Source organism: Xenia sp. Carnegie-2017, unplaced genomic scaffold, assembly GCF_021976095.1.
Source record: "Xenia sp. Carnegie-2017 unplaced genomic scaffold, XeniaSp_v1 HiC_scaffold_20, whole genome shotgun sequence".
In the NCBI taxonomy this organism is placed as follows: Eukaryota; Metazoa; Cnidaria; class Anthozoa; order Malacalcyonacea; family Xeniidae; genus Xenia; species Xenia sp. Carnegie-2017.
The window spans coordinates 10,745,343-10,761,236 of NW_025813483.1; the positions used below are offsets into that span (position 1 = coordinate 10,745,343).

General features: G+C 33.6%; 1 protein-coding gene and 1 long non-coding RNA gene across 2 annotated transcripts; both read left to right on the forward strand.

The window, feature by feature from the left end:
* The first annotated feature begins 6,216 nt into the window (after positions 1 to 6,216).
* LOC124442831 lies at positions 6,217 to 7,761 on the forward strand. Its single transcript, XR_006947371.1, has 2 exons — positions 6,217 to 6,834; positions 7,364 to 7,761. It is a non-coding gene; the product is annotated as an uncharacterized LOC124442831 (long non-coding RNA).
* Positions 7,762 to 8,618: 857 nt separating this feature from the next.
* LOC124441672 lies at positions 8,619 to 9,386 on the forward strand. Its single transcript, XM_046992139.1, has one exon. It carries the CDS (start codon positions 8,619 to 8,621, stop codon positions 9,384 to 9,386), a length of 768 nt encoding a protein of 255 aa, XP_046848095.1.
* The last annotated feature ends 6,508 nt before the right edge of the window (positions 9,387 to 15,894 follow it).

The following is a 15,894-nucleotide window of genomic DNA, read 5'->3' on the forward strand; positions in this document are numbered from 1 at the left end:
AATTGAACGTTGAGTTCAATGGCAGAACTTACATAAATGTGCTAAGTGTTCCTGCTTACGGTAAGAAAACTTTTCATATGTATAAATCAAGGAAAAACATTATGGTAAACACGAGGTTTTGTCTTAAAAGTTATGTAATATTGAAATAAATGAGCAACTATCATAAATAATTATCTTATGCATTTATTTATAGTAATTTTAAGATATAAATTTAAATAGAATTAATTGTCGTCTTGCATAAATAAGTACTAGGTATGTGAGATGACATCATGGACCACAGTAGTTGTCATCTTACTACCTGTGATGTAAGCTGTCATCTTAGTACCAATGACGGCAACTGTCATCTGTTGCATAGAAATGGTAGTTTTTACCCAATCATAGTTTCTGTCATGTGAAGACTAGTCATAGTGCTGTCCTTTTAGTATCTGTGATGGTGCCTGTTATTTGATGTTCAGTTCTCGTCTAAAGCCTCGGTAACACTGTTCGACGATAACGATAAACGATAACGATAAACTATAACGATAAACGATAACGATAAACGATAACGATAAACTATAACGATAAGCGATAACGATAAACGATAACGATAAACTATAACGATAAACGATAACGATAAACGATAACGATAAACGATAACGATAAACGATAACGATAAACTATAACGATAAACTATAACGATAAACGATAACGATAAACGATAACGATAAACGATAACGATAAACGATAACGATAAACTATAACGATAAACTATAACGATAAACTATAACGATAAACGATAACGATAAACTATAACAATATTCAATGGTTACATACTAACGATAAATCGTTATCGTTAGTATGTGACCGCACACAAGAGTTTGAATAACGAGCGATTTTTTTTGCATCGTTATCGGATCGTTATCGGATGCAGTGTGACCGAGGCTGAACTCATTATGAATCAGCAATGATAGCTGAATTGGGTTTTGAAAAAAATGTGAAAGCATTAAATGTCGAGTTAAGCACCGAGATTTTTTAAAGCCAATGTACAATTTATTTAAATCAACAGGCAATATGCAAGATTTAATTCAATGCATGTTGATAGAACTATTATTCGAGTATTGATTTTCGTATGGCATAAAGTAGTAAAATGAAAAAACATTTGCCTTAAATTTTTGAGGATCTCATTGGTTATAGGGCATTCATCAGTGGTGAGAAGCGGAGTATCTGCATTCCCATTGGACGTACAGATATCGTCACAAGTGAAATGGTTCTCTAAGACCAGTCCAGATAATGATTTTTCCCGCCAACGACGGACAGCAATCACAGCACTAAAATGAAAAAAAGGAAAAACAATCCATTTTTGTTTGCCTTTTATCCATGGTTTCTCACTATTCACAAGAAAATTCCTTGAATGCAAGTCGAAGGAGAATACAAGAAACAACAGTGCGAGACATTCGATTTCTTCAAGAGTTTTTATCATCGAAAAATATTACCGCAGAGTTGAGGACATTTCCTTCGAGGAAGCTAATGAAAATCTTTCTGAGCAAAACAATTTTCCATCCGAAAGAAGACAACTAAGATTACGAAGGTAGTTTTTCAGTACGAATATGTTGACAAGGAGGAATTTTTCTTTTGGAATATTGTGTGTATCATAATCCTTGAGCAGAGGACAATTTCATTAGATATAAAACAAAGCATAATCCGAAAAAGGAAATCTTGTAAACTTAAATTCAAGTTATTGAAATAAAACCGAAATACTACACTTTTAATTTTCTTGTTTAATAACTTGAGTTTAAGTTTATGAGATGTCCTTTTTCGGATTATGCTTTATTTTATATTGGTGTATGAATTCAGGGAAAATTTTCACTATAATGTACATGTCAATACTCGAAATATAAAAAGATTACTTCATGGTTGGTTCGTTTGTGAGATTTTCATTATACATTTGTTGAGAAGCATTGCGAAGGAACGAGTGAGCGGACGTGCATAAAATCGTATGCATTCACCAACCATGAAGTAATAGAATTTATATTTATCTTTCATATGATGAGGAGTGATGAGGATCCTCTTCTGATGACCAGATAATGATGATGTTATTTGACTACCTGACATATTACCATGGGCGTCATCTGGCAAGCACTGATAGTATTGTCAGCTGATGACTACAATCTCATCTTTGATAGTTGGGGTGGGAGATGTTCATTTATGGGTGTTACAATCCCTAGAAACAATTGATTATACAATTGATACAATGAAAATGCGATTTCAATCAACCTAATTAAAAACAAGAAAGAAAATTTTGTAGTAAATTTTACTCTTTATTTTAAAGTCTTCATACACGATGAAGCATAATACTTTGTACACAGGATATATATAACGTATGTGTTTATAAATATACAAATAGAGAAAAGAAATATATATTTATATATACGAAGAGTTGGATTTCTGTACTAGCTTTGTGTTTAGTATTAAGTTCTATACTTGGTTGTTTTTGATTAGTAAAGCTTCAAAGGATAAAAAGAATGAGTGTTTCGTATTACAGTAGTTATATACGACCGCGTCACTCGTGTTCTATTTATCTGAAGGATGTGGTACTCGTAAGGACTTCCATACGAATGAAATTTGTCTTAAAATAAAATGCAATGTAGTACCTCGTGTTTCAATATACTATATATTTCTTTATCTCTATGTCATTGTGTGTACTTATGTGTATATGTGTATCGCATTTTTTTTCATTGTGTCTGGAGAAGCCTATGAACTACAATGGAAAATTTGCAGCTAACTTTACGTTTCCTATTTTATTTAAAATATTGAATTTGAAAATCTGATTCTGATGCTATTTGGAAGTGTTGCATACTTTTACTGTACAATAAGTATGATGACTTGATGAACAGTCATACATGATTATGGGAGACGTTGGTGAGAACTGTCGAGTATAGGTGCAAACCTCTAAGTTCGGTCTCGGGCTTGCATTGAGTTGCTGTAGAGTTCTCCCAAAGGTCTCCTCGGTTTGCCTAAGCTTGTGCAGACACAGGAAACATGTTTTATTTCTTAATATGAACAGTTATGGTAGTTTCATGCAGTTGTGAAATGTTCACCAGACATGGTAGCTTTCATTTTATGAAGAGCGATGGTAGCTGCTTCCTGATATTAGCATGCTATAAATGTTTAGCATAGTTCGTTTATGTTCTTTCGTAAACTAAATTAAAACTGTCTTATTTTTAGTGGGACATGGTTTGGTTGAATTACGTGGTGAAGGTAAACTATTGCATGAATCATTGTGGAGAAATGATACCAACAAATGAAGTTGTGATCGAGAAATGGGAGTAGCCTCTATAATACTGTGGCTTGCGATATTGTTGTATTGCTCGATATATTTGCCGATGGATCTGATTTCAAGGGTGATTTTGGTGGTCTTTATGGAATTACGGAATTAAGAACTAGGATGAAGGAAGGTATTATTTTTATATTTTTGGTTTTGGTGGAACAAACAAGATGGGAAAAATCTCTACCTCGATATTAAAGTCAATACGTTGCTCATCATTCATAGAAATAAGTGCGGTTAGGAAGTTGAATAAATAAATTTCTATGATTCTAAGTTGAAATGTTTGATCGTAGCTATTAGTTATGTAGCATCATGAGAGCAAAGATTCTTCAGACTTTTAACGTAGAGATACAGTTCGATGTCCCAGAATTATCTGGTGCAGCAGTTTGTAGTAGCAAAAAACGAACAGAAAATTTTTATGTAATTTTTTTTTGTCATGGATTATTACGCACTAGATTGTATTTCTAGATATTTAACAAGTAAACTTTCACATTCTAGAGGTATGAGTTGCAAATCATAAAGCAGTATGTGCATATATAGATACGTTAGGTAAACATTATAGTTACTCAAGACTTGCAAGTGTTGACCGATGCCTAAAAAAGGGAGGCATAAAATGCACACATCATTCATGAAACGCATATACATGTACGCTTCATGACGTGCCTATTTTTCTTATTGGTGAGGAAAAGTTGTTAATGAATATATGTGCTTCAACTTTTTTTAACTTCACATAACAACTATAACGTGTCTATTCAAAATAAAACGAGTATTAAATGATGAAGAATAAGCATGTAACATTATTATATACATCAAAGCGCAGTTCATTGCAAGTAAATGAAAACTGTATGTATTCTGACATTCGAGTGTAGTGTCTTGAACTATGAACACGCTGATTCGGAATGTTCGTTCAACGAAGTGAAGGTTTTTAGGAAGGAATTGATCTGTTTCCTTTGGATTAAGTGAAATGACAATGCAAGCATAGATATCATCAAGTCATTGAAGATGTTTTAGTTTATAATGATAATGGATACAATATGGCAGTACCTTTGTGGAACTATGAGAGAATCAATGTTTTCGTCAAAATAAATTGCTTAAAAAATGGAGTATCGTAAGAGTTATGAGAATGTTCGTTATTCTTTACAATACTTGAGTGTTTCAGCTAAGGAATTGTGTTATGGTTCTCGGATGAGAAGGATTTCCTCGTTGTTTTGATAATCTTCATTGCCTCTGAACGTAAAATTGTGTTTTTCCAAAAGAAAATGAAGCAATTGAACGTTGAATTCATTGCTACGATCGTTTTAATCCAAAGTACAAAAATGTCTGACGCTCTAGTTACCGGTAACAGCATGTTGTAAACGATGTATCCAAGAACTGGAATGTTGACGAACATTTGACCGGCTAATCCCAATAAACAGATTGATATTTGCTTTGAAGAAATAATTTTTTTCTTTTCTGGTTTATCGTGACGAAACTTGCGATATTTGCGTGAAATCTTGAATAGTTTGTAAGTAGTAAACAGCATAGGGGGCACGTATAAAGTCAGGAATATTATACTGTGTACTTCTAACGAATAGACAAGTTTATCGATGAACAAAATATTGAAGATGGTGGCAATAAGTATACATGTAGCTAGCAGCCAGAGAAGTTTCCGTTTAGTGATGTTTGCCTTATGATATATTGGATAGGTTAGCGACAAATAACGATCGACATTCATCACCAAGAGAGCCATTAAAGACGGCGCTATTGTTAACGATACTATGTCCAGTGTAATACGTACACAGTGAGGGAAATGTTGAAACTTGTCAATAGCAAAAAATATTGCCAAAATTGTGACAAGTGGATGATTTACGAGAATAACCAATAAGTCACAAAAAGATAACACAAAGATCATAAAATAGCACAATTTCTTTCGTAGAATCGTCGTTCGCCAAAACACCAAAATCACTAGAGAATTTAGAGTGATGCCTACAAAGAAAAAAGCAATATTGAGGATAATTACTGTGACTAAATTCAATAAATCCAAATTCATGACTGAGTTGAGGTATCGGTAAAGCAGTCAATTTACAATGGCATGGGGAAGAAGTTGGAAAGGTGTCTTTACTTGTCTTGTGCGTGAATTTCGCCCAGTCCAAGAGTTAAAGAGCTTTTGTTGCATGATGTGGGCGATTACAAAGAACGTATATTAACATCCGCTAACAATTCCAAACATAATGATTCCAACGTATTTTGATTGTACATTGTTGAGTCAGATGTATAAGAATGAAGCTACAAATTTTGATATGGTGAATATGTAAGCAATAAATTGTCATATGTCAATTGATTAATCGCCAGGTGGCATGTGATGAACAAACATCACAATGTGGTTGTATATACGTGATATTTTGTATCGTTAAATCGATATTTGATTAAAAATTTTTAAATATTTACTTTGTATAATGTGGGTGAGAAATTTCAATGAAAGTTAATAGTTCTAGACAAAACACAGACAGGTCTGCATTTTATATGTAAATTACACAAAACGACCAAACACCAATTATCAAATTTACATGACATCAACTTAAAGCACTTAACAGTTTTACAAAAACACTTTCATCTTGATTATATTTAGCTGTACCATGCAATACGTATACCACGTGTTTATTTGCATGTTAGAGGCAAATATAATGAAAATGAAAGTGTCTTAGGTGCATCAATTTTTATTGTCTTCATTAAAAGTTTTTGTAAAAGTGTAAAGTGTTTTCTTTAAGTTGATGTTATGTAAATTAGATAATTGGTGTTTGGTCGTTTCGTATAATTTTCAATTTTTAATAAAGTATTGATTTAACGATACAAAATACAATCCAGTGTGTTTTGTCTAGAACTATTAATTTTTATTGAAGTTTTTACCCAAATGATATAAAATAAATATTTAAAAAATTGGGAAGAATTTTATTAATGAATGTAAATTTGTAAATGGGAAAACGTCAATTGCTAAATCATGACGTTAAAGGACAAATGTCATAAATTACATAAATTTTATTTTCACCATGGGAGGACACGAGAACACGCAAAATCTTAAAGACGATACTACACAGGTTTTTGATTTTCGTCCAGTACAATGTTCCGTGTAAAACGTTTGTTACTAACAGAATTCCGGACATGAAGTGTTGCTTTCGACTGTCGTTGTGGATATAGTCAGACGTGACAAATGAAACATTAAAGAAAAAGCTACGCAGCTAGTTTGAGTAGTGGATGAGGCTGTGTATGAAAGAAAATGTGGACGTGGAGTGAAGTTAAAAGGGCTTTATAATCGTTAATAATGGTCAGGAGGAATTAGGAAGACTTTGAGAAAAGAAAGCAAATGGGGAATGAAAGATCTTAGACAACGTTGAGAACTATAATTCTTAGAAAACACTTTGTTTCTGCTTGTGGATAAGCAGATTTGTTACCAAGTTACGCCAATGTGATGAAACATGGTAGAGACAAAGAAGTACAAACGATATGAAGGAGGAAGTTGAGAAGGACGTAGAAAAGTTTGGCTACATATATGCGTAAGTTACAAAAGAGTTTTTGTTATATGATGTGAGCAATTAGAAGGAAAGCAATTTTACATCCTCTAAAAATTCCAAACACAATGCGCGATACGTATTTTGATTGTACATTGTTGAGTCAGATGTATAAAAATGAAGTTACAAGTTTTGTTCTTGCAAATAGGTAAGGCATATCGTGTCATTTGTCAAGTGGTTAATATAATCAAAATGAAAGCGTCTTAAGTGAATCAATTTTTATTGTCTTCATTAAAAGGTTTTGTAAAACTGTAAAGTCCTTTGTTTAAGTTTATATTATGTAAATTTGATAATTATTGCTGTTTGGTCGTTTCGTATAATTTACATACAAAAGCAGACCTGTCCGTGTTTTCACTAGAACTATTAAATTTCATTGAAGTTTCTCACCCACATTAAATAAAGTAAATATTTAAAAAATTGGAAAGGATTTTAGTAATAAAAGTAAGGAATGAGTAATTAAGAAAAGGTTAGTACCTAAATCATAACCTTAATGGACAAATGTCACAAATTACAGGAATTTTATTTTCACGAAGTGAGGACACGAGAACACGCAAAATCTTATAGACGATTCTACACGTGTTTGGATTTTCGTTAAGTACAATGTACAGTATGAAAGGTTTGTTAGTAACAGAATTCGGGAAAGAAGTGTTGCTTTCGACTGTTATGGTGAGACGTGTCAAAGCAACCAATTAAAAGAAAAGCTACGCAGCTGGTTTGAGTAGTCGATGAGGCTATGTATGAAACAAAATGTGAACGTGGAATGAAGTTAAAAGGAATCAATAACAGTTAATAATGGTCGGCAGTAATTATAAAGACTTTGAGAAAAGAAAGCATATAATGATGATGATGATGAAACTTTATTAAAAGAGGGTAACACGTGACACAACAAGTGTGAAAAACTTGTGGCCCTCATATGCGGAAGCAAAGATATTAGAACTGCAGACAAACTGGATAAAGTTGTTCAAAACTATGATTCTTGCAAAATACTTTGCATCTGTTTTTGGATATAAGCAGGTTTGTTCACAGCTTATGCCAATGTGGTGAAGCACGGTAGAGACAGAACTACTAACAATAATAAGGAGGAAGAGGTTTTCTTTACGAAACGGACTCTGTCGTATAAAGAGTTTGGAGCAGAAGGAAATGATTCGGTAATTAATATGGTACCATGGTGTCAACATTTCATTACAAGAAAATTCAAACAATTGGTGTTGATGATGGCTGAAAGGAGTATTTTTACGAGTTTAATATATTGAATGAATTTTGGCATGACAAAGACGCCTGTAATCAATGACTAAAAGACTATAATCAATGCATTTTTGTGCGAAATAGTATAGTCCACGCATTTTTATAGCAAAGGCTTTAGGCCATGCGTTTTCATCCAAAGACTATAATTCATGCATTTTCACAGCAAAGACTATAGTCCACGTATTTTCGTGACAAAGAGTATATTCCAGGCATTTTCATGGCAAAGAATATGGTCCATGCATTTTCACGCAGACTATATATAATTCATGCATTTTCACACCAAAGATCGTAGTTCGTGCATTTTCACACCTAAGACTATAGTCCATATATTTTCTTGGGAAAAAGTATAATCCATGCATTTCCGTGCCACATTTTCATGCATTTTCATTCAAAGACTATAATTCATCTGTCACGTGATGAACAGTTATGGTAGCTGTGATCTGATGAACAGTTATGGTAGCTGTGATCTGATAAACAGTTATGGTAGTTGTCATCTGATGAACAGTTAGGGTAGTTGTGATCTGATGAACAGTTATGGTAGTTTTGATCTGATGAACAGTTATGGTGGTTGTGATCTGATGAACAATTATGGTAGTTGTGATCTGATGAACAGTTATGGTAGTTGTGATCTGATGAACAGTTATGGTAGTTGTGATCTGATGAACAGTTATGGTAGTTGTGATCTGATGAACAGTTATGGTAGTTGTGATCTGATGAACAGTTATGGTAGTTGTGAACTGATGAACAGTTATGGTAGCTGTGATCTGATGAACAGTTATAGTAGCTGTGATCTGATGAACAGTTATGGTAGCTGTGATCTGATGAACAGTTATGGTAGCTGTGATCTGATGAACAGTTATGGTAGTTGTGATCTGATGAACAGTTATGGTAGTTGTGAACTGATGAACAGTTATGGTAGCTGTGATCTGATGAACAGTTATAGTAGCTGTGATCTGATGAACAGTTATGGTAGCTGTGATCTGATGAACAGTTATGGTAGTTGTGATCTGATGAACAGTTATGGTAGTTGTGATCTGATGAACAGTTATGGTAGTTGTGATGTGACGAACAGTTATGGTAGTTGTGAACTGATGAACAGTTATGGTAGCTGTGATCTGATGAACAGTTATAGTAGCTGTGATCTGATGAACAGTTATGGTAGCTGTGATCTGATGAACAGTTATAGTAGCTGTGATCTGATGAACAATTATGGTAGTTGTGATCTGATGAACAGTTATGGTAGTTGTGATCTGATGAACAGTTATGGTAGTTGTGATCTGATGAACAGTTAGGGTAGTTGTGATCTGATGAACAGTTGTGGTAGTTGTGATCTAATGAACAGTTTTGATAGTTGTGATCTAATGAACAGTTTTGGTAGCTGTGATCTGATGAACAGTTATGGTAGTTGTGATCTGATGAACAGTTTTAGTAGCTGCTATAAATGCTTAGCGTAGATCATTTGTTTTCTTTGGTAAACTAAATTAACACTGTCTCTTATAAATTATTTAATGGGACATGGTTTAGTTTAATTACGTTGAAAATATAAAGTATTGTATGGTTGCTGGAGTCATGGTGGACAAATAATCCCAACAAATGAAGTTGTAATGAAGAAATGGCAGTAGGCTCTTTAATAATGTGGCCTGCGATATATTTGTTGTGCTCGATATATTTGCCAATGGATATGATTTTAAGGGAGATTTGGGTGGTCTTTATGGTATTACGGAATTAAGAAGGAAGATGAAGTAAGGTAACAAAAAAGGGAGGGTATTGGTGGAAGAAAGAAGATTGGAAAAATGTATTTGGAAGTTAAAGTGATTTCGTTGCTCAGCGTTTGTAGAAATAAGTGCGGTTAGCAAGTGAAATAAAAGGATTTCTATGATTGTAATTTGAAATGATTGATAGTCTCTGTAGTTATGTAGCTTAGCGAGAGCCAGTGGAGTCGCCGGGATTTAGCAGGGGGGGCACCAAGCTAAAAGGCAATTAGTCTTTGGGAGTTACATGCATGAAGTATAGTCTTTGGGAGATACATGCATGAACTAAAGTCTTTGGGAGTTAAATGCATGAATAATAAAAGTTTTAGGCTTCTAGATGCATTAACTTTAGTCTTTGGGAGTTATGTGCATGATGTATAATCTTTGGGAGAAGTATAGTCTTTGGGAGAACTTTAGTCTTTGGGAGTTACGTGTATGAAGTACAGTGTTTGGAAGTTATATGCATGAACTATAGTCTTTGGGAGAACTTTAGTCTTTGGGAGTTACAGTGAAGTACAGTGTTATATGCATGAAGTATAGTCTTTGGGAGTTACGTGTATGAAGTGCAGTGTTTGGAAGCTACATGCATGAACTGTAGTCTTTAGGAGAAGTTTAGTGTTTGAGAGTTACGTGTATGAAGCACAGTGTTTGAAAGTTACATGCTTGAACTATAGTCTTTGGGAGAAATTTAGTCTTTGGGAGTTACGTGTATGAAGTACAGTCTTTGGAAGTTATATGCATGAAGTATAGTCTTTGGGAGTTACGTGTATGAAATGCAGTGTTTGGAAGTTACATACATGAACTATAGTCTTTGGGAGAAGTATAGTGTTTGGGAGTTATGTGTATGAAGTACAGTGGTTGGAAGTTATATGCATGAACTATAAACTATAGCAAAAGTATAGTATTTGGGAGTTACATACATGAACTATAGTCTTTGGGAGAAGTATAGTGTTTTGGGTTATGTGTATGAAGTACAGTGGTTGGAAGTTATATGCATGAACTATAAACTATAGCAAAAGTATAGTATTTGGGAGTTACATACGTGAACTATAGTCTTTGGGAGAAGTATAGTCTTTGGGAGTTATGTGTATGAAGTACAGTGGTTGGAAGTTATATGCATGAATTATAAACTATAGCAAAAGTATAGTATTTGGGAGTTACATACGTGAACTATAGTCTTTGGGAGAAGTATAGTCTTTGGGAGTTACGTGTATGAAGTACAGTGTTTGGAATTTACATGCATGAACTATAGTCTTTGGGAAATAGATGCATGATATATAGTCTTTGGAAGTTAGGTGTATGAACTATACTGTTTGGAAGTTACATGCACAAACTATAGTTTGGGAGTTAAGTGTATGATATACAGTATAGGGAAGTTAGATCCATTAACTATAGTGTTTGGGAGAAGTATAGTCTTTGGGAGTTACTTGCTTAAATTATAGAATTTGGAAGTTACATGCAAGAACTAAAGTTTTTTAAAGATAGATAAACAATAGGCTTTGCGAGTTAAAATCATGAAGTATAAAAAATTTAGGAATGAGGAATCTATAAGTATAGTGTTTGGCATTTAGGTGTATGAAGTATAGTCATTGGGATAAAAATGTTCACGATTTTTCATGCAAAAGACTATATTTCACGAATTTTCATGCAAAAGACTCTACTTCACGAATTTTCACGCAAAAGACTATAATTCACGAAGCTTCATGCAAAAGACTATAGTTCACGATTCTTCATGCAAAAGACTATACTTCACGCAAAAGACTATAGCTCAAAAATTTTCATGCAAAACACTATAGTTCACGAATTTTCATGCAAGACTATAGTTCACGAATTTTCACGCAAAAGACTATATTTCACGATTTTCCATGCAAAACACTATAATTCACGCAAAAGACTATGGTTCAAGCATTTTCATGCGAAACACTATAGTTCACGCATTTTCACGCAAAAGACTATAGTTCAGGAATTTTCACGCAAAAGACTATAATAGTTCACGAATTTTCACGCGAAAGACTCTACTTCACGAATTTTCACGCAAGACTATAGTTCACGAATTTTCACGCAAAAGACTCTACATCACGAATTTTCACGCAAAACACTATAGTTCACGAATTTTCACGCAAAGACTCTACTTCACGAATTTTCACGCAAAACACTATAGTTCACGAATTTTCACGCAAAAGACTCTACTTCACGAATTTTCATGCAAAGACTATAGTTCACGAATTTTCACGCAAAGACTCTACTTCACGAATTTTCACGCAAAATACTATAGTTCACGAATTTTCACGCAAAAGACTCTACTTCACGAATTTTCAAGCAAAAGACTATAGTTCACGAATTTTCATGCAAAAGACTATAGTTCACGAATTTTCACGCAAAAGACTATAGCTCAAAATTTTCATGCAAAAGACTATAGTTCACGAATTTTCATTCAAAACACTATAGTTCACGCATTTTCACGCAAAAGACTGTAGTTCACGAATTTTCACGCAAAAGACTGAAATTCACCCATTTTCATGCAATAGACTCTAGTTCACGAATTTTCATGCAAAAGACTATATTTCACGAATTTTCATGCAAAAGACTCTACTTCACGAATTTTCACGCAAAAGACTATAATTCACGAAGCTTCATGCAAAAGACTATAGTTTACGATTCTTCATGCAAAAGACTATACTTCACGCAAAAGACTATAGCTCAAAAATTTTCATGCAAAACACTATAGTACACGAATTTTCATGCAAGACTATAGTTCACGAATTTTCACGCAAAAGACTGTATTTCACGATTTTCCATGCAAAACACTATAATTCACGCAAAAGACTATGGTTCAAGCATTTTCATGCGAAACACTATAGTTCACGCATTTTCACGCAAAAGACTATAGTTCAGGAATTTTCACGCAAAAGACTATAATAGTTCACGAATTTTCACGCGAAAGACTCTACTTCACGAATTTTCACGCAAAGACTATAGTTCACGAATTTTCACGCAAAAGACTCTACATCACGAATTTTCACGCAAAACACTATAGTTCACGAATTTTCACGCAAAAGACTCTACTTCACGAATTTTCACGCAAAACACTATAGTTCACGAATTTTCACGCAAAGACTCTACTTCACGAATTTTCACGCAAAATACTATAGTTCACGAATTTTCACGCAAAAGACTCTACTTCACGAATTTTCAAGCAAAAGACTATAGTTCACGAATTTTCATGCAAAAGACTATAGTTCACGAATTTTCACGCAAAAGACTATAGCTCAAAAATTTTCATGCAAAAGACTATAGTTCACGAATTTTCATTCAAAACACTATAGTTCACGCATTTTCACGCAAAAGACTGTAGTTCACGAATTTTCACGCAAAAGACTGAAATTCACCCATTTTCATGCAATAGACTCTAGTTCACGAATTTTCATGCAAAAGACTATATTTCACGAATTTTCATGCAAAAGACTCTACTTCACGAATTTTCACGCAAAAGACTATAATTCACGAAGCTTCATGCAAAAGACTATAGTTCACGATTCTTCATGCAAAAGACTATACTTCACGCAAAAGACTATAGCTCAAAAATTTTCATGCAAAACACTATAGTTCACGAATTTTCATGCAAGACTATAGTTCACGAATTTTCACGCAAAAGACTGTATTTCACGATTTTCCATGCAAAACACTATAATTCACGCAAAAGACTATGGTTCAAGCATTTTCATGCGAAACACTATAGTTCACGCATTTTCACGCAAAAGACTATAGTTCAGGAATTTTCACGCAAAAGACTATAATAGTTCACGAATTTTCACGCGAAAGACTCTACTTCACGAATTTTCACGCAAAAGACTATAGTTCACGAATTTTCACGCAAAAGACTCTACATCACGAATTTTCACGCAAAACACTATAGTTCACGAATTTTCACGCAAAGACTCTACTTCACGAATTTTCACGCAAAACACTATAGTTCACGAATTTTCACGCAAAAGACTCTACTTCACGAATTTTCATGCAAAAGACTATAGTTCACGAATTTTCACGCAAAAGACTCTACTTCACGAATTTTCACGCAAAATGCTATAGTTCACGAATTTTCACGCAAGACTCTACTTCACGAATTTTCAAGCAAAAGACTATAGTTCACGAATTTTCATGCAAAAGACTATAGTTCACGAATTTTCACGCAAAAGACTATAGCTCAAAAATTTTCATGCAAAAGACTATAGTTCACAAATTTTCATTCAAAACACTATATTTCACGCATTTTCACGCAAAAGACTGTAGTTCACGAATTTTCACGCAAAAGACTGAAATTCACCCATTTTCATGCAATAGACTCTAGTTCACGAATTTTCATGCAAAAGACTATAACTCAAGCAAAAGAATATAGTTCACGCATTTTCACCAAAAGACTATAATTCACGCATTTTCATGCAAAAGACAATAATTCACGCATTTTCATGCAAAAGACTATAGTTCACGCATTTTCATGCAAAAGACTATAGTTCACGAATTTTCATGCAAAAGACTATAGCTCACGCAAAAAAACAGAGTTCACGAATTTTTCATGCAGAAGACTATAGTTCCCTCAAAAGACTATAGTTCACGCATTATAATGCTTAAGACTATAGTTCATGCAAAAGACTATAGTTCACGCATTTTTATGCAAAAGACTATAATTCACGCATTTTTACCAAAAGACTATAATTCAAGCATTTTTATTCAAAAGACTATAGTTCACGCATTTTCATGCAAAAGGCTATAGTTCACGCAATTTCATGCAAAAGACTATACTTAACGCAAAAGACTATTTTTGACGCATTTTCATGCAACAGACTATAATTCACGAATTTTCACGCATTTTAATGCAAAAGACTATAATTCACGAATTTTCACGAAAAAGACTATTGTTATGAATTTTCACCCAAAAGGCTATAGTTCACGCGTATTCATGCAAAAGACTATAGCTCACGCAAAAAAATGTAGTTCACGAATTTTTCATGCAAAAGACTATTGTTCACGAATTTTTACGCAAAAGACTATAGTTCACGCATTTTCATGCAAAAGACTAATATTCACGCAAAAGACTATGGTTCACGCATTTTTATTCAAAAGACTATAATTCATTAATTTTCACGTAAAAGACTGTAGTTCACGCATTTTTATGCAAAAGACTATAATTCACGCATTTTTACCAAAAGACAATAATTCAAGCATTTTTATTCAAAAGACTATAGTTCACGCATTTTCATGCAAAAGACTATAGTTCACGCAATTTCATGCAAAAGACTATAGTTCACGCAATTTCATGCAAAAGACTATACTTAACGCAAAAGACTATTTTTGACGCATTTTCATGCAACAGACTATAATTCACGAATTTTCACGCATTTTAATGCAAAAGACTATAATTCACGAATTTTCACGAAAAAGACTATTGTTATGAATTTTCACCCAAAAGGCTATAGTTCACGCGTATTCATGCAAAAGACTATAGTTCACGAATTTTCATGCAAAAGACTATAACTCAAGCAAAAGAATATAGTTCACGAATTTTTCATGCAAAAGACTATAGTTCACGCATTTTCACGCAGACTGTAGTTTACGAATTTTCACGAAAAAGACTATTGTCCACGAATTTTCACGCAAGAGACTATAGTTCACGCAAAAGACTATATATAGTTCACGCAAAAGACTATAGTTCACGCAAAAGACTATAGTTCACGCATTTTCATGCAAAAGACTATAATTCACGAATTTTCACGAAAAAGACTATTGTTCACGAATTTTTACGCAAAAGACTATAGTTCACGCATTTTCATGCAAAAGACTAATATTCACGCAAAAGACTATGGTTCACGCATTTTTATGCAAAAGACTATAATTCATTAATTTTCACGTAAAAGACTGTAGTTCACGCATTTTTATGCAAAAGACTATAATTCACGAATTTTCATGCAAAAGACAATAATTCACGCATTTTCATGCAAAAGACTATAGTTCACGAATTTTCATGCAAAAGACTATAGTTTACGCATTTTCA

What these genes read in the sequence shown, in the direction of transcription:
- LOC124441672 (XM_046992139.1), top strand. Translation starts at nt 8,619, where the DNA reads ATGAACAGTTATGGTAGTTTTGATCTGATGAACAGTTATGGTGGTTGT.